This window comes from Neofelis nebulosa, chromosome 13, assembly GCF_028018385.1.
Source record: "Neofelis nebulosa isolate mNeoNeb1 chromosome 13, mNeoNeb1.pri, whole genome shotgun sequence".
Classification (NCBI taxonomy): Eukaryota; Metazoa; Chordata; class Mammalia; order Carnivora; family Felidae; genus Neofelis; species Neofelis nebulosa.
In genome coordinates, this window is record NC_080794.1 from 76,122,804 (window position 1) to 76,140,686 (window position 17,883).

General features: G+C 47.8%; 1 protein-coding gene across 30 annotated transcripts in view; it reads right to left on the reverse strand.

Moving 5' to 3' along the window:
• Nucleotides 1-17,883, reverse strand: part of ABLIM1 (actin binding LIM protein 1) — a 292,950-nt gene that overhangs the window by 85,813 nt on the left and 189,254 nt on the right. For all 30 annotated transcript variants that reach the window (XR_009252645.1, XR_009252641.1, XR_009252656.1 and 27 more), the window contains exons 5-6: nucleotides 12,930-13,056; nucleotides 11,165-11,258 (exon numbers count right to left, since the gene is read on the reverse strand). Coding sequence is in view for 4 of the 30 variants with exons in the window: in XM_058697867.1 (XP_058553850.1) it covers nucleotides 11,165-11,258; nucleotides 12,930-13,056 (221 nt within the window). In the remaining 26 variants the exon portion in view is untranslated. The remainder of the gene's footprint in view (nucleotides 1-11,164; nucleotides 11,259-12,929; nucleotides 13,057-17,883) is intronic.

Here is a 17,883-nt window from a genome sequence, read left to right on the forward strand (position 1 = left end):
GCTGCTTGGGGCCAAGTGGACCAAATGCTCCCATGTCCCCTGGAGCATTCATCTCCTGGGCTTCATGGCAAATTTCACATCCTTACTTAGAGAAAGCTATGCCCAGTATGGAAGTTGTCCTGGTGACCTTTGGGTGGCGCCATTTTTCAGTGTATGCGCCCAAGTTCAATGCTCACTGCAAGAGGCTTTGTGGACAAAAGCACTAGGACAAAATAGAGCAGAGGTAGCTTGAGACGCCACCTTTTGTCTGAGTTGTCATGAATCCGGAAGCTAGAGAAGATGGCTTGAGACCCAAAGGACTGCCATAATGCCCACCAGAGGCACAACCCGGACTCCAGGAGAAAGGATGTGGAGAGCCACTGGGCTCTTTTGCCATCCACTACTGGCCAGGTAGGCAAATCCAAGTGATGGCAAGCACTTTCTCATAGGGATGATCTTTCAGGTGGACAGTGGGTCCAGGGGAGCCCACAAAAGCCAGTTTTCATCATAATCAAACTCAAATGATGCTAGGCTGTAATGGAAAGTATTTTTTTTTAATTTTTTAAAATTTATAACCTGACTACATACAAACATGATTTGAAGTAGAAAACAGCATATTAAACCAAACGGTAAAATCAAATCATACGTTTAAACCAAAGAAATAAAGCTGAAACAAATGCAATAACAACAGCAAATGGACATGAGCTCCCCACTTGCACCTGTCTGTAACTACCCATGCCTCAAAAGCCAAAACTGACTGCTTTTCTAGTAGTTGACAAGAATTTCTTTTAAACCCAGGGCATTTACCGTGTGTTCCTCTTACTTGGCCCTCACACTACTGTGGGTCCCCACTTATCTCTTGTGTGCTGATACACATTGCCCAAGATGAAGCTCTTACACATTGCCCAAGATGAAGCTCTTTTTCTGCTCCACCAAGAAAAGGTCGCGGAAATTACCTTGGAATTCATTGCATGTCACCTGCGTAGGGCGGGTGAGGCACATTGGAATCGATCACTTAGAAGAAGGAGTATGACAATCCTTGAGGTGAAGAGCGGTAAAAGAAGTCGTGAACAGGGTGGGGGGTGGGGGCAGGTGAGCACCAGCTGAAGCTCTGGGTCTGTGAGAAAGCAGACGCATGAGCCCTTCTGAGGCCCAGGAAGGGTCCTGGAGAGTAGAAAGGACAACTCTGAGGGGTCATCACTTCTGTACCCAGAACACTGGCCACACCAGGAGACTCATCGCCTCACTGTGCTGGGTGGCAACGTATCTAGGAAAGCGGTCTCTCTGCTGTTGGATCCTAATCATTTCTCAAGTTCAATACCACTGCTGACAGTCATCCTCAGACTCTGAAGATGCTGTAATGGCCGTTGTCATGTGAGTGCTGGAGGGTTGCCGCGACACTACAGGGGGTATGGTTTTAGACTTGAACACCCTATTACTTTTAGAAACGCACATTTCATCTAAGAGCAAGTCCTAGGGGCGCCTGGGTGGCTCAGTCGGTTGAGCTTCCGACTTTGGCTCAGGTCACGATCTCGCGGTCTGTGAGTTCGAGCCCCGCGTCTGGCTCTGTGCTGACAGCTCAGAGCCTGGAGCCTGCTTTGGATTCTGTGTCCCTCTCTCTCTGCCCCTCCCCCACTCATGCTCTGTCTCTGTCTCAGAAATAAATAAACATTGAAAAAAAATTAAAAAAAAAAAAAAAGAACAAGTCCTAAATCTTACATTTTCTTCTGCGGCTCCCAATGTTGGGCCACCAGCATAACCTCAGTACTACTTGTCCACTTCTCTGCAAGAGTTACATCCTGCCTCTTGGTTCAGCTGTCACTCCCTCCCACCCCCACCCCCATCTCACCAGCAATAAGCTAAACTCTCTGAAGTTAACGCTGCAACACAGAACATTGTTTGAACTCAAAGTACAAATTCTTTTCAAAATGTCATTTCCGGGTAAGGAAGCCCTCCTATTTGTGCTCACAGGAAATGGGGTGATTTTTTTTCGTAACTATCGAAACTTTACTGCCTGTGAACATAGTCGTCTGTCACCCTAGCAATACATTTCCTTTTGTCATTAATGCAGGAGAAGGAGGATAACTTTGGGTGAATCAGATAGATTTTCCTCAAATCATTTGTTGTGTCAGTGTGTTTATGCCCTCCTGGGTCCATTCCAAATCTGTTAACGACGGAGGGGACAACATGTTAGCACCAGAGTTATTCTTTGCAAATAAGCAGAAACCATTCGATGAATTTAAACTTGAGGTCTCTCTCCTGCACCAGGAAGATTTTATATTAACCAACTCATACTTTGTCATCAAGGGCACATTTCTGCGCGATGGCGGCCTGTGGCCACGCAAGAGAACAAGTCCGAATGCTCAGGAAGGGGAAAGACCTGGCATACCATGTTGCGGGAAGACAGGTATTGACTGAATCCCCAATTCTTGTCCTTTACCCACAGTTCTTCTATATAGTAAGTTAAACTGTCAGAGACTGCAAGGAAGGAGGAGAGAGAGGGAAGAGAGGGAGCTTCCCTGACTATGCCAGTGGTTTTGCCTGCTTTCTTTTTTCCAAATCCTGCACCCCGAAGAGGCAGTGATTAGTGTTCTCATTTCACGGAGAAGGAAACAGAGTAACAGGATTCCAGCTCCCTATCACCTTGGATGTCTCTGCATAGACAGACAGATGTACATGTATATATGCATGTATGTTTACACTGGGGCATTACCCACATACTTTAAAATTCATCCTTTTAAAGTATATAATTCAATGGTTTTGAGTCTATTCAGAGTTTTCCAACCATCACCACTATCTACTTCTAGAATGTCTTCATCAACCCCCACAAAGACACCCTGTACCCATTAGCGGCCATTCTAGTCTCCCCGTTCCCCCAGCAACCACTAATCTACTGTTTCTGTGGGTTTGCCTATTCTAGATGTTTCATTATGGATGGGATCATATAAATGAAGTCTTCTGTGCTTGGCTCCTTTCACTTGGCATCATGTGTCCGAGGCTCATCCCTGTGGTAGTACACTATTGGCACTTTTTACTGCTGAGTAATATTCTGTTGTGTGGATGGATGTACCACATTTTCCTTAATTCATATACGAAATGAGGCCATTTTTATAAATGTATTGTTAAGTTTACGTTTATTGTTAAGTTTTAAATTCGGAAAGATGACTGGCGTCCCTATATTGGTCCTGCTTCCCAGGACCTTCTTGTCTATCTACTGAGCTCTGGAGAGTTCTAGGCTAGAGCTCTTTGAGGAGCTAACCTGAGACAGCTTCATCCATCTATACTATTCTCCAAGGGCCATGCCAGGGGCCCTCGGGGAGCCAATGGTTGATTAAAGAAGACAAGACACTATGAGGTACGACTCATAGATGAGACCCTGGGACCCATGACTCCATAGACGAGACACTGGGAGCTATGACTGCACAGATGAGACACCGGGAGCTATGACTGCCCAGAAGTACCACAGACTCCATGACAGGGGTCGCTGACTTTCAGTGACATTTTATACTGGTAAAAAAGTAAACCAAACAAACAGCAAATGTTTATCATCCTGAAAATAGGTATAACAGGGCTGCTAGTGAAACAGACTTTCTCCATTTCACCAGGAATGATAAATTTTGGTCATTCGGCATGTTATTTCGGGAAGCAAATTAATTACTCGTGTTCTGCAATGATTACTGCCAGGTGGTTCATGAAGCAGTGTGCGTGTGTTCCTGTCTTCTGAGAACCGCCAGACCTGGCTTTTCATCGTGGTCTGTTACTAATTAGCCCCCAAGTTGCTGGCACTCAGTAGCCTCATCTATAAATGAAGGTCAGTAGTAACTGCCTTGACCACTTTATAGGCCTGTTGTGAGAATTAAGTATTTATGAGATCATTTGCAAGTGTTAAAAATATTATGCAAGGGGTGCCTGGGTGGCTCAGTCGGTTAGGCTTCCGACTTCGGCTCAGGTCATGATCTCACGTTTCGTGGGTTTGAGCCCCGCGTTGGGCTCTGCGCTGACAGCTTGGAGCCTGGAGCCTGCAGCCTGCTTCACTTTCTGTGTCTCCCTCTGTCTCTCTGCCTCTCCCCCACTCGCACTCTGTCTCTCTCTCAAAAATAAAATTAACATTAAAAATTTTTTTTAATATTATGTAAAAGCAAGATACCGTGGTGTTTCACTGTCCCTCCGGGACATGGACCATCTCAACCAAAACTACTAAGATTCCCTGATTCTTTTCCTCTCCCTAATCCTCAAAAACATTTGGGTTCAGAGTTAAGTGGAAGAAAGTACGGATTCCTTTGAGCACAGTGGGAATGAAAAGGGTGCGTTCAGTTTTCGGTGGTCGTGGGTTGCTGCACCTGCTTTGCATGTATATGACATACCCTGAGTAAGGAAGGGGGAGTTGGCATTTCAGCCTCTCTTTTGCAAGTTAGATCTCTGGTGGTTACAAACAGACCATCGATCATGCAAGTGCCATGGAATAACTGCGTTTCTTCTCACTAGAAACCAGGTTAGCCCAGCAGAAGACCGACCCCCCTGCTTGTGGCTAACACAGCATAACACGCTTAGAATACTTGCACCAAAAGTTAAGAAGGGGCCGAGGGCCTTCAATTTATGACATGAATTCGTTTCACAGGAATATTATAAGCATTTGTCCCTGGGCTTTATGAAAAAGCAGTCAGAAAGTTAAACAAAAAAGCCACTTGTGTTTGATTCCCTCCGAGAATCAAGAAAAAGGATTTGGCTGAATCATGTTGTGATTCCATTTCCTCCACTGCAGGAGATCAGCAGGAGGGGTCTAAAGCAAGTCTAAGTCCTGTCCTTTTGTGTGTCCATCGTTCCCAAGCTAACAGAAAAGACGGGAGAGCGTCACCCAGGAGGTAGAAGTGGAAGGGCAGTAAAGGGACAGAAGAGCCACTCAGGTCGCATGCGAGGGCCTCTCTCTTACAGTACAAGGGTCTCTGCAGTATGCAGGCTGCACCATCACGCGCTTGTCCCCAGAGGGCCCCAGTAGCACCGTAAAGACCACGCCACATAAAGACATGTGCCACCAGCCTTTCTGGAAAGAAAGACACCCAGGGCGGAGAATGGATTTCCCGGGTGTGTGACATGGGCAAGAAGGGAAAGGCAAAGGATAGGAGACCCGAGCAAGAAAAGCAGAGCTCCGCCCTCCTGCTGTAAGAATGCAGACAACACAACTTGGCTTTGTCCCCGAGAGAAGAGTTGCGAGAGGAAGGCTCTGGGGTGGGGTGGCTTGTGGTCTAGCAGGTGTCTGCTCGGGGAGGCACCATCTGCCGAGGGAGCCGAGCTCCCTGGGGATGCAAGCATTTGTCTTGAAAGGATCAGTGGAGTGCTGGGTAAACATGGAGCCCCTGGGGGGAGGGAATTGTGCAAGAGAGCTGAGAGAGTCAAGTTCACCCTTGGTTTGCTGATAGAACAGCCCAAGACCAAGGGGAGGGACATGGGACAAACCCTTTCCTTTACCTTCCACACTTCTGTCTCCAGTCTGACATTTACTTTTTCTTTCTTTCTTTCTTTCTTTCTTTCTTTCTTTCTTTCTTTCTTTCTTTCTTTCTTTCTTTCTTTCTTTCTTTCTTTCTTTCTCTCTCTCTCTCTCTCTCTCTCTCTCTCTTTCTTTCTTTTGTTTCTTTCTTTTTTCCCAGTGCTGCCTTCATTTTGGAACTATTTTGCTGCTATTTTCTTTCTTTATGAAGTTGGCAGGTAAAAACGTTCCCATACCCAGGAAAGGGATTTTGCTAGAGTCAGAGATCTCTGAGGGCCATTCGGCAAAGATGGAAGGAAATTTATACCAAAGGGAAGCCCGATGTCTACTGACATCTGTAACCTACATCCAAAGTCTCGTGTGGCTTCCTGTACCATTAGTCTGCTAAAGCACGAGCAGGGGAGAGGAGTGGTCAGGGGTGGGAAGTAAAAGGAGGAGGAAGGTTGCTTCAAAGGAGAGGTTAGAGGTACAGATGGAGCTAGCAGGCTATTGGCAGACTCGAGTATTTCACACTAATTTGATTCCGGACTTAATTAGGAGGCAGGTGGCAAACATCTTCAGAATGCTCCTGAATTTATAGGTTAATTAGCATAAGCTTTTAAAGATGTGCCATTTACAGCAAGACCTCTCAAAAGAGAGACTCTTGTTGCTGAAAACAAAATTGAAAGCCAGCTGATGATAAATAAAGCTACACTTTGCGTGCTGCATGCCAGCTTCCAGGAAAATCTCTCCAGGAGAAAGAAATGCTAACTCTGACTCCTTAGACCGAAGACATGAGAATTACAGAACTTGGGTCCTAAGAGCCAGAGAAACTTGGAGTCAAGCAGTCCAGGCTTGGATTTACGTATACATTTTTAATGCTTGTCTTGGAAAACTAAGGCTCAAAGAAGTTGAGAGATTGGCCTGAGGTCCCACAGCTGGGAGTTCCAGAGCCAAGAGCAGATCCCTAATTCCCTATCACGTGGAGCCCTCTGCACTAAAACACACGAAGGCTCTCTACCCAGCCTGTCAAGCCAATGTGATCGGTGGGGTTTATGGCTATTAAATTAGAAATTAGTGACATAGCTGAGCCCGGACCTTCTCGATCATTCCCCAGTGACCTCGCTCCTTCTCAAAACTTCCTCGGGTGTCTGGCGACATCTCAGGCGAAACCACCCAGACAAGAGGCTGTACAGCACCTGATACTTCGTGACAGTCCCTGGAGGACACTTGTATAAGTTCCCAGCTTTACTGGAGTGGGTTCGAAGGGTGGCCCATAAAATCTCTGGAGCCTGTGAACGTTTGGGAAAAGGGTCTTTGCAGATGTAATAATTAAACTAAGGATCTTGAGACAAGATCATCCTGGATTATCTGGGTGAGCCCTAAATCCAATGACAAGTGTCCTTCTAATAGCAAAGCAGAGGGAGGGGCGATACAGAGAGAAGACACAGAGGGAAGGTCATGTGAAGATAAAGGCAGGGATCAGGGTCACAATGCCACAGGCCACCACAAGCGGGAAGGGGCAAGGAAGAGCTCCCCGCGAGAGCCTGGAGGGAGCATGGCCCTGCCGCACCTCAATTTTGGACTTCTAGCCCCTAGCACACTGGGAGAGAATAAGTTTCTGCGTTTTTAAGCCCTCGCTGTTGGAGATGTAGGAAACGAATGCATTTACAATCTTTATGAATAAAATCAATCAGAAAAAAAAAAACATTGGGGGGCGCCTGGGTGGCGCAGTCGGTTAAGCGTCCGACTTCAGCCAGGTCGCGATCTCGCGGTCCGTGAGTTCGAGCCCCGTGTCAGGCTCTGGGCTGATGGCTCGGAGCCTGGAGCCTTTTTCCGATTCTGTGTCTCCCTCTCTCTCTGCCCCTCCCCCGTTCATGCTCTGTCTCTCTCTGTCCCAAAAACAAATAACGTTGAAAAAAAAAAATTAAAAAAAAAAAAAAGAAAAAAAAAACATTAACAACAAAAATAAGGATCACGGATGGACAAGCGAAACGTGGTATATCCATAAAACGGAATATCACTCAGAAAGGAAGGAAATTCTGGCACGTGCTACAACATGGATGAATCTTGAGGACATTGTGCAAAATAACATAAGCCAGTCACACACACAAAACCCCAAATACCGTATGATTCCACCTGTATGACATGCTTAAAGTAGTCAAATTCATAGAGACAGAAAATAGGATGGTGGTGGTCAGGGCACGAGGGGGAGAGGGGAGTTGAGATTTAGTGTTACGTATGGGGTTTCAAGGCTACAAGATGCAAAGCATCGTGGAGGTGAGTGGCCATCATGGTTGCACAAAATTACGGATACATTTAATACTACTGAAATGTACACTTTAAAACGATTAACATGGTAAATTTCATGCTACGTGCATTTTACCGCATTTTTAAAACTGAGGGGAAAGAATCCCAAAAGGCAAGGATCACAGCATTTACAAATTCACAGTCACCATGTTGCAACAATGGGGTCTGAGAACAAAGGCACAGGAGGAGGGCGGAGTGTTGAGACCCGTCCTGTTTTATATTGGTAACCAAGCCAAGCTGACTCAGAGGCGGTCCCATGTCAGGGTGCTACACGTGCATTACATTTTTCTAGATCACACCCATCAGCGGTCAGTACGCCCACTGGGTGGGTCTTGATTCTGCTATGAAGCCAGTGCAAATGACTCCCAGAAGTCCCGAATCTGAAGGCACCGTGTGGAAAGCTTCCACGACTTGCACCTTCCAGAAGGCTCTCACCGAAACCCGAGGCCAATCTGGCGAGAGGCTCCAGCAGCCACAGCCAACACCCGCTTCAGGGAGGAACTTGACTAAGCAGATGTTTCTTCAAAATGGCATGTTCCTGGATCGAGTTTATTTTACATATTCCTTCTCACAGCTGTTGAACTAAACCGGAGGTCATCGACAGCGCCCCCGCCCTGCCTACTGCCTCCTCAACTGTTTTTGGGGAACACAGTTGCATATGTGGACCGAGACAGCGGTTTCGATCCGCGCCTTCCGTAAACGTGGCTCAAATCTGGGGGCTATGCTCGGGATCCTCCCACCGCTTTTCCTACAGCTGAACATCCGCGAGATGGTTCTGATATTTTATTATTGCTCTTTCGAAATGCAATTTCCCAATTGCTCCCAACTCAACAGGTTTATTTCAGTCCTGCACAGATCACACTTGGAAACCCCTATGGAAATGCCGTGGGCCTCTCCCCCTGGGCTCCGGGGAGGGACAAGGGACATGTTCAGGGGGCAGGTGGGGAGCACACGCCCGCTGCACTTTGACTCTTGTGATCTGACCACCTGGACTTCATGCTGCACTTTGGATAAGCCACGACCGACTTCCCCAATAGCTTTCCTGCGACGTACTTCACGGAGGGCCGAAAACTCAGCACCGACCACACTTGGGCTGACAATGAAAACTATTGTTGGAAAGGCCACGGAAACTCCTCTTGAGCCCCCAACTATGTGGGAGAGTGGGCCCTCCTCTCAGGTCTCCCTGCCGCCAGTGCTCCCATTGCTTTGCGCCCTGAGTCCTACAGTAGTCTCCAAACTGGCCTCCCTGACTGCGGCATTTAGGACAGGTACAATGCTGTGCATTTACCGCCTCTGACTTGTTCCAGAACACCTCATACCTCCAGTTGGGTACCAACAAGCTACTCTTATTCCCCCCGCCCCCAACCCCAGGCAACCATTAATCTGCTTTCTGTCTCTATGGATTTACCTGTTCTGGGTATTTCACGTACATGCAAGCAAACCACGGGTAGCCTTTTGTGTCTGGCTTCCCTCACTTAGCATGACGTTTTCAAGGTTCATCCATGCTGTAGCAGGTATCATAACCCCTTCCGTTTTAAGGCTGAGTATTATTCCTTGTCTGTATATACTACGTGTTGTTGGTCCGTTCATCCGTGCGTGGACACTGGGTTGTTTCCACCTGCTGGCTGTTGTGAACAGAGCTGCTATGGGTGTGGTTTTACGTGCATCTGAGGACTCCCGCGCATTCTTTTTTTTTTTTTTTTTAATTTTTTTTTAACGTTTATTTATTTTTGAGACAGAGAGAGACAGAGCATGAACGGGGGAGGGTGAGAGAGAGGGAATCACAGAATCTGAAACACGCTCCAGGCTCTAAGCTGTCAGCACAGAGCCCGATGCGGGGCTCGAACTCATGGACCGCGAGATCATGACCTGAGCCAAAGTCGGCCCCTTAACCGACTGAGCCACCCAGGCGCCCCTCCCGCGCCTTCTTTATACAGCAATGTAATCCAGTCGCTTTCAGCTCCAGCCATCAGGGCTTCAATGGCTTCCCAGCATTCTTAGGATAAAGCCCAAATTCCTGAATAGGACTCTGGAGGTCCTCTTGCTCTGACCCCTCCCCACTCCTCTAGCATCTTCTCTCACACCTGCGCTCCTGCCCATCTGGCTTTTTGTTTCACGCTCTGCTGTGCCTGTCCTCGCCTCTGGGCCTCTAGGGAGGCTGTTCCCTCTTCCCGGAACACCCTTCCCCTGGGTAAGACGCAAGTACGCGTTAACAGTCACTTCCTTATCACTCGAATCCAATTAGCTACCCTGGGCCCTGGTGCAGAGCCAACGCCGGCCCCGCCGTGTTTCCTGGAAAGAAAGGCACCCCAGAGCTTGCTGTGGGATTAGGAAAACTAAGCTAGACCTTGCTGTGCCATCCCACGGAGGCTGCCCAGAGACACTTGGGGGCCTCTCAGATTTAGGTCTCGGAAACGCCCTGCTGGGGGGGTTTGAATGTGGTCATGTGGACTCAGTGGCCTGTGTCTGTCAAAGCTGCAGGACCAGTTGGTGGCCTTCCCAAGCTGCTAGGCGTCCTGACTTACCTCTGCCCAGGACACATTCTCCACCCCGAAATGTGTGATGGGTATGAGGCAATCTTTTCTTTCGTATCAGAGCGGGTTAACACCCCACAGGCCTGTAAGAAGCCGGGGAGGGGGGGGGGGCGGGCAGTGACTCAGTCTGCCTCTGAACTCTGGCCCCTGATTCCACAGCACGGGCTCCGCTCAGCCCAGAGGCAGCAGCTGGTGGGGCCGCTGCGGAGAAAGCAGGAAGCAGGTTCTGTGGCACAAGGCAGACACACCTGAACCCGCCAGACTCTGGTTCGGCCCGAGCCGCAGGGAGTTCTGGGTCACGCAGGATGTGGTTTTCTTAAGGGTAGGGAGGTGTATGCCTTCACTTTCCACCCGCCCTTTCTTTTCCTCACTTCGATTCTGAGCCCTTGCCCCCCCCGAGTCCGTGCACGCTCACGTGCACACGCGCACAGTGCAAGAGCACGCCTGTATACGCACACACCCCCCGGACAAGCCCACGCGCACACCCCCACCGGACAAGCCCACACACGTGTGCTCCCACACAGGCCCACACACTGACACACGGGCGGCTCGAACCTGCTCTTTGTTTCCCGTTTTCTGACTCCTAAAACCAGTCTAATATACCTCTTCCTTCTACATAGTTCCTAATAGTCCCCTTACCTCTTTTGATAAATTGTCCCTCACTCCAATTTCCACATGAACAATTAGCAGCAACCGCCTGAAAGGCAATACACGTTAAATCGCGAAGAGATCAGTCAGCTCCCAGTACTTTCTTTCCTCCACGGGTAAAGATGAAAGAAAAAAAACAAAACAAAACGGTGGAAGAGCCTCTTTCGTGGTTCTGCCGACCTCTGAGGAAGTCAATGGTGGCTTCGAAGGCATCCCGTGTGTCACTTACCTCCAGGACTTTCCCTGTGATAAACTGGTGACAGGCTTCACATTTCACCCCAAAGAGCCCCTGGTAGTCCTTTTCACAGTAGGGAGCGCCGTCCCTGCAACACAAGAGTTCAGGTCCTGAGAGGGCCGAGGGGCCTGGAAGACGCCAGACCCACACTTCCCGGGGCCCTTTTCCACAGAAGGTGGTAGGGCGTAATGCTCTCCCGCCCAGCATTCACAGGCCGGGAGATCTGGTCAGGCGTGATCAAAATGCACGAAGCCACACGACGCGGAGGGACGGCTGTGGTTCTCTGGGCTCCACAGAAAGAACAGCCAAACCGCCACATGATTACCACGGCTGCTTCCCTGTTGTCTCGGACCCAACGAGCAAAACACGGGTGCCATTCTCTTTCACCACCAGGCCAGATGGGCTTCAGACGTGGTGTCAGCGTGCACCCTCCCCCCACCACCTCCTGGAGCTCACAGGCCAGAGCCTGGGACGCCAAGTCCTCGGCCCTCAGGGGGCCCCAGGGGCACAGGGCCTTCTCACTCAGCCTCTCCAACCCTCCTTATTCATTTCTCTGAGCACAGAAAAAAATACAGTTTTCTATGTGTGCCCTTGAGTGGAAAAGTTCAGAAGCACCACGGTAGACATCTCAATGACCTACCCCCCCGCACAGCCTTCTGCGTTCGCTTAACAGCTGGGCATTTTTCTCTTTCTTCTTACCCTGGCTGTGTGTCAGAATCATCTGTGAAGCTTTTTCCTTCTGATACAGGTGTTTCAGCTTCTCCCAGGACTACAGAATTAGATTTCTAGGCGGTGGGGCCCCCGCTACTTTTTTGTTTGTTTTTTGTTTCACTGTATTCTTAAATTTTTTTTTGAAGAGCGTATATATATTTACCTGGTTGGAGAATATTTTTTAAGCATAGAAAGGTTTAGTGAGGAAAATAAATTTTTCCTCATTGCCTTCGGACCCCCCTCCCCCACTCATTCTTCCCTCCTTCAATCAAAAGGGAGCCACTGTAGGGGCGCCTGGGTGGCTCCTGTCAGTTGAGCGTCCCGCTCTTGGTTTCAGTCAGGTCGCGATCTCATGGTTTGTGGGATCGAGCCCCGTGTCGAGCTCCACGCTGACGGTGTGGAGCCTGCTTGGGATTCCTTCTCTCCCTCTGCCCCTCCCCCGCTGTCTCTCTCAAAATAAATTTTACAAACTTAAAAAAGAAAGGTAACCGCTGTAACTCGTTTCTCCAAGCTACCTTATAAAAACAAAACAAAATAAAACTTCACTTTAGCTGTTACACCAGCACCTGACTCTAACACGAACCCGTTCCCTGGTGGGTTGGATTATGCATTGGTCCCAATGGGCTCAGTGCTTAGACCCTGTGTGTTGTTTTTTTTTTTTTTTTAGGTCAGGGCGGGGTGGGGGGAGGTGTCAAACACATTCAAGACCTAGAGGAGGAGCAAGGTCTACTAGTTCCAAATAGGAAAAGAAAAAAGGTTAGGGAAAGTAAAATTACTAAAGAATTGATTATAACATACAGTGTAACATTATGTCAGTTTTGTTCCTTAAATTAGGCAGTGACTGACATCTCATTAAATTCATTGTAGGCAAACTATAGGGACGGCAGAAGAATAAAATTCCTTTTATAAAAACAAAATCGTAGCACAGTGAAAGTTCATATTGATTATGGGGTGTGAATGCCTTTATGTCCAATGGGGTGGGGTGGGGGTTCCCCTCCCCAGAGCAGGCCCCACTGGAAGGATCCCACGGCCTGTGCCCCGATCTTACTTGCTGATGTACTCCCCGGTGAGAACCTTCCCACAGGACTTGCATTTAAAGCACCCCAAGTGCCACTGCTTCTCCAGGGCCAGCAGCGCCTGCCCGTTCTTGATGTCCCTTCCACAGCCAGCACAATCTGGAAAAGAGCAGAAGCCAGCAGTGACTCCCACGTTTGTTCCGCTAAGTCCACGCACGCGGGCCAGCTCTGAAGCCCAGCCTGCGCCCGTCCCACACTCAACAGATATTGACCGAGGCACCACGTCCTTCCCCTCTTTCCTGCACCAAGTCCTTGCCATCCTCACATAGCACGGAACCTTCACGAACCTCAGTGGATCCACGGGGAGGGATGTCCTTCATCCGTTTATTTCCTTGGGGATTATGTAAATACCCTCTGAGCTCCAGCTAGCCCAGAGGATATTTAATTACGTTGTCTTGGCCGTGATTTTTCAGGAAGCTCTCATAGGCCTTTATTAATTGAGGGCACGTGTGAGAAGCTAACGATCTCAGGCAGGATGCCTCACTTCACAATATATATGCGATTCCTGGAAAGGAGCCCATGAATCTCATTCTTGTAAATGGGCCTCTCGACTTCCTTATCATCCTAAACCAGACTTTGGAAGATTTGTGATCATCAGTTTAACAGCTCTGAATGCCCTAGCTTTAAATTCTCCATGGCAGGCTCCTGTGAAGCAGAGGAAGGAGAAAGTGTTTCTTTGTGGGAAAGGGCGTGGGCTCTGGAAGGAGCAAGGTCTGGTTCTGAACCCAGCTCAGCAACTTGCTGGCCGGTTCTCCCCCTCTCTAAGCCTTGGTTTCCTCGGGTGGAAGCTGGGATGCCACTAACACGTGTCTCAAGCCTCCAATGAGGATTCGATGAAATAATGGAGTTAACGCAGCGGCTGGCACATGGGAAGTGGCCCTATAAACGTTTCCCAGTCTTGTAATTGCCATTATTCTGATTATTAAATACTTCATTGTTAGAGAAGTTGAGCATTTAAAAGAACCCAGGAGAACGTCAACTAATGCAACCTTTTTGAAAAGCAACATAGGGGCGCCTGGGTGGCGCAGTCGGTTAAGCGTCCGACTTCAGCCAGGTCACGATCTCGCGGTCCGTGAGTTCGAGCCCCGCGTCAGGCTCTGGGCTGATGGCTCGGAGCCTGGAGCCTGTTTCCGATTCTGTGTCTTCCTCTCTCTCTGCCCCTCCCCCGTTCATGCTCTGTCTCTCTCTGTCCCAAAAATAAATAAAAAATGTTGAAAAAAAAATTAAAAAAAAAAAAAAAAAAAAAAAGAAAAGCAACATAAACGTCCACAGACATTTAAAGTCAATGTATCTGAGCAAATGAAACGGCGCATTGCTGGGAGACTGGCCAGCACGTCCCCAGCTGATTGTAGGAAACACCCATGGAATGAAGCGATGCCCAGACAAGGCCACTTGGGCACACAAAACGATGAAACACCCCCCTCTTCCGACCACACGTGTGACTGCTGCTCCTTTGCTGGTGACACTCCTGACCCTACTTTAACTCTCCCTCCTCCCAGAAAAACTTACAGAGATGCCCACTGACCTGCCTCGGCATCTTGCCGGTACACGGCCCAGAACTGCTCCCGCGGCCCCGACTCCTCCCTGCTACCACTCAGCAAGAGCTCGCACCCTATGACAGTCCTCCGGGGATGGCTCGCCATTCCCCTGTGTTCTCCCTTGGAGCAGTTTCACTTAACTGGGCTTCTCCTCCTCCTGGTCCTCGTCCTCCTCCTCTCCTCTCCTCCTTTATCTTTGTGACTACAGGCGTGTTGCTGGTGATCTTGGCCAGTGGGTATTAACACACCTTTGGATCCGGCAAGTTCACATCTAATACTTCAGTCTACAAATAGGCTTGCAAATGAGCGTGCGTGTGTGTCTGGCGTGTATGTTTTCCCTGAAGAAAATAAACGTATTCCCTGCGGCACTTTTATAACAACAAAACCGAAAATAGCCTATGTGGACGTTAATGACGAACTGGTGAAATTAATTATAGTACAGTCCGTAATGGAACACTATATCCTATTGAAAAGACTGAGGTTGATGTGTGTCTGACATGGAAACGTGTCCAAAACAGACGAAGTTGAAAAAGGCAACCTGCGGAACAGTATGCGTAACAGAAGCTCCTTTATAAAAAATTAGCAAACTGTACGTGTTTGTACACATGCCTGTATATGAAATAAAACATTTCTTGGGGAAAAAAAAAGAAATTCCTAACATAGTTCCTTCTGTGGAGAAGGACTTTTTTACTTCACATCCTCTGTGTTGTATGAATTATTATTTTTTTGTTACCCTGAGAATGTAAAAAGGAAAAAAAAAGTTAAGCAAATATTTATAAAGTTAAAAACATAATTGCTATACAAGTTCTAAATATTGCAGATTAGAATTTCTATAAGTATAGCCCATTATTAGCTGAGTGTGTATTATATGATCACAAAGCATTATTATTATTATTATTATTTTTAATTTTTTTTCAACGTTTTTTATTTATTTTTGGGACAGAGAGAGACAGAGCATGAACGGGGGAGGGTCAGAGAGAGAGGGAGACACAGAATCGGAAACAGGCTCCAGGCTCCGAGCCATCAGCCCGGAGCCCAACGTGGGGCTCGAACTCACGGACCGCGAGATCGTGACCTGGCTGAAGTCGGACGCTTAACCGACTGCGCCACCCAGGCGCCCCATTATTATTATTTTTTAAAGCAGGAGGAGTTTATAGGTTTCCCGGAAACTCCTGGTAGTTTACTGCAAGGATAAAAATGGAAGGCCATGATATTTGTCCATAAATACAATTTTAAAAAAAAATTTTTTTAACGTTTATTTGTTTTTTGAGACAGAGAGAGACAGAGCATGAACAGGGGAGGGGCAGAGAGAGAGGGAGACACAGAATCCGAAGCAGGCTCCAGGCTCTGAGCCATCAGCCCAGAGCCCAACGTGGGGCTCGAACTCACGGACCGTGAGATCGTAACCTGAGCCGAAGTCGGAGGTTTAACCGACTGAGCCACCCAGGCGCCCCCATAAATACAATTTTTAAAGGTTAGGAGCACAGGATGAGTTTAAGATGAATTGACAGTTCAAGTTGAACTGAATTTTTCATTCTTCTGATTAGATACGTCCACTAGGTGGCAGTAAAGATTTAAAGTACCAAGGAAGCTGCTGCTTGGTAGATTTTTTTTTTAAGTCAGAAAATAAATTTTAGAGATGGCTTTCAATTCTACAAACTGAAGACAGTTGGGCTCAGGGGGGGTTGGTGGAGCCATATGGGGTCTCCTCTTGCGCAGCGCTGAGATCTTGGGAGATGGGAGGCCTGGAATGGTAAGAGTCCAGGCTTTGGAGTTGGCATCGACGTTAACTCGACGTTAACTTGGGAAAGTGACAGTCTCTGAACACTCCCTTCTTCATCTGCGAAATGCTGGCCCTCTTCCTAGGTTGCAATGAGGACAAAGACCCTGCATTGGGATGTGCTTTGCACGACACTTGGAACCCTCGGTTCATGTTAGCTTCTCAACGTGGCTCCACCTTTCCTTGGTAGGAGCAGAGCTGGGACTAGAAACCACGTTTCTGGGTTCTAAGTCTTGTTCTCTGTGCAAACGCATTAATGCCTAGATGTCTCGGAGCTCTGAAAGCAGATGAGACACAATTCGAGAGCGACAGCGACATCTCTGATCATTCTGCGTGGAGGGCTTTGGATGAACCAGGCACCATGTGAGGGCTACGGAGACCTGGTACCATTTATGATTCAATCAATTTAGTCCAGGTACCTTGCAGTCTGGAAGCCTCTGACCTCACAGGTGGTGTCCCATACCTCTCAGATCCTCTGTGCCCTGCAGTGTCCCATGGAAGGCAGATGTTCTGGAACTGATTTTGACAATGGTCTGTAGAAAAGCATTCACCGAATGCCGAATGCCTAGAGCCAGGCAGCTGGTAAAGCTGGGCTGGAAACAGAGGCTGGGGATGAGCCTCCTTCATCCCAAACCTTAAGTCATAAATCAAGCAAATCAAAGACCACCTTCTAGAAAGTAGAATACTGGTTCGTATCATCTGGTTCAAAGGATTCTGGTACATGTCACAGAGGCTACCCATTCATTCCTCTCTGGGCAAAACCATAAACTCTCCACTTAAGCCTGATGTCACACATGGCCTGATGGGCAAAGTGGGAAAGATGCAGGGACAAAATGATTCGTGCTGGATTGTTCCCTTCTCCCATGCTCATCCCAACTAAGCTCTTTTATAAAGAACAAAATGTCCTACTCTGTATCTTCATGTTTTTCAGCTGTTGAGAAGATTGTTTCCACATCACTGAAGCAGCTGCCGATAAATATAGAAAGCTGGTGATTGGCGCTGGAATTATTGCCAAAGTCAGAAATAGGTGAATGTGAAGCAGCATCAAGGAATTCAAATCCTCTAGCAACTCGCCAATATCCCAGCAAAGGCAACTAATGACCAAACGTGGCAACAGAAAAAAAAAAAAAAAAAAAAAAAAAAAAACCAACTGTAAATATTTTGCCCCAAGCCTTTCATTCTTGGCAATAAGAGCCAAGAGAAGAGTAAGAATTTGGCTACTTATGTCCATGTTAAACTAACATCCAACGACACACCTCGTTCCATATTTGTATCATTTTGTTCAAAGGCAATAAATATCCTTGAGAACAGGGGGTCCCGTCTCCCTCTCTCTCTCTCTCTCTCTATTTTTTTTTTTTTTTTTTTTTTTTTGGCATAGGGTCATGGACACCTGGGCTTCAAAAGTTTTGAAGTCGGAGCAGGTGACAAATGGCTCTCAGAAAACAAACTTGCGTCCCCAAGCTGAAAAAGATGACATCACTTGGGCAGCACTTAAGGTCCTATCAGATTGGGTGCCTCCGATCTCCTCGAGAACTACTTCTGTCTTCTCAGAATTCCCCACTTGGGAAAAGTAAGGGCCCCAAAGACGTCTTACTCTGTGAAGGTGCC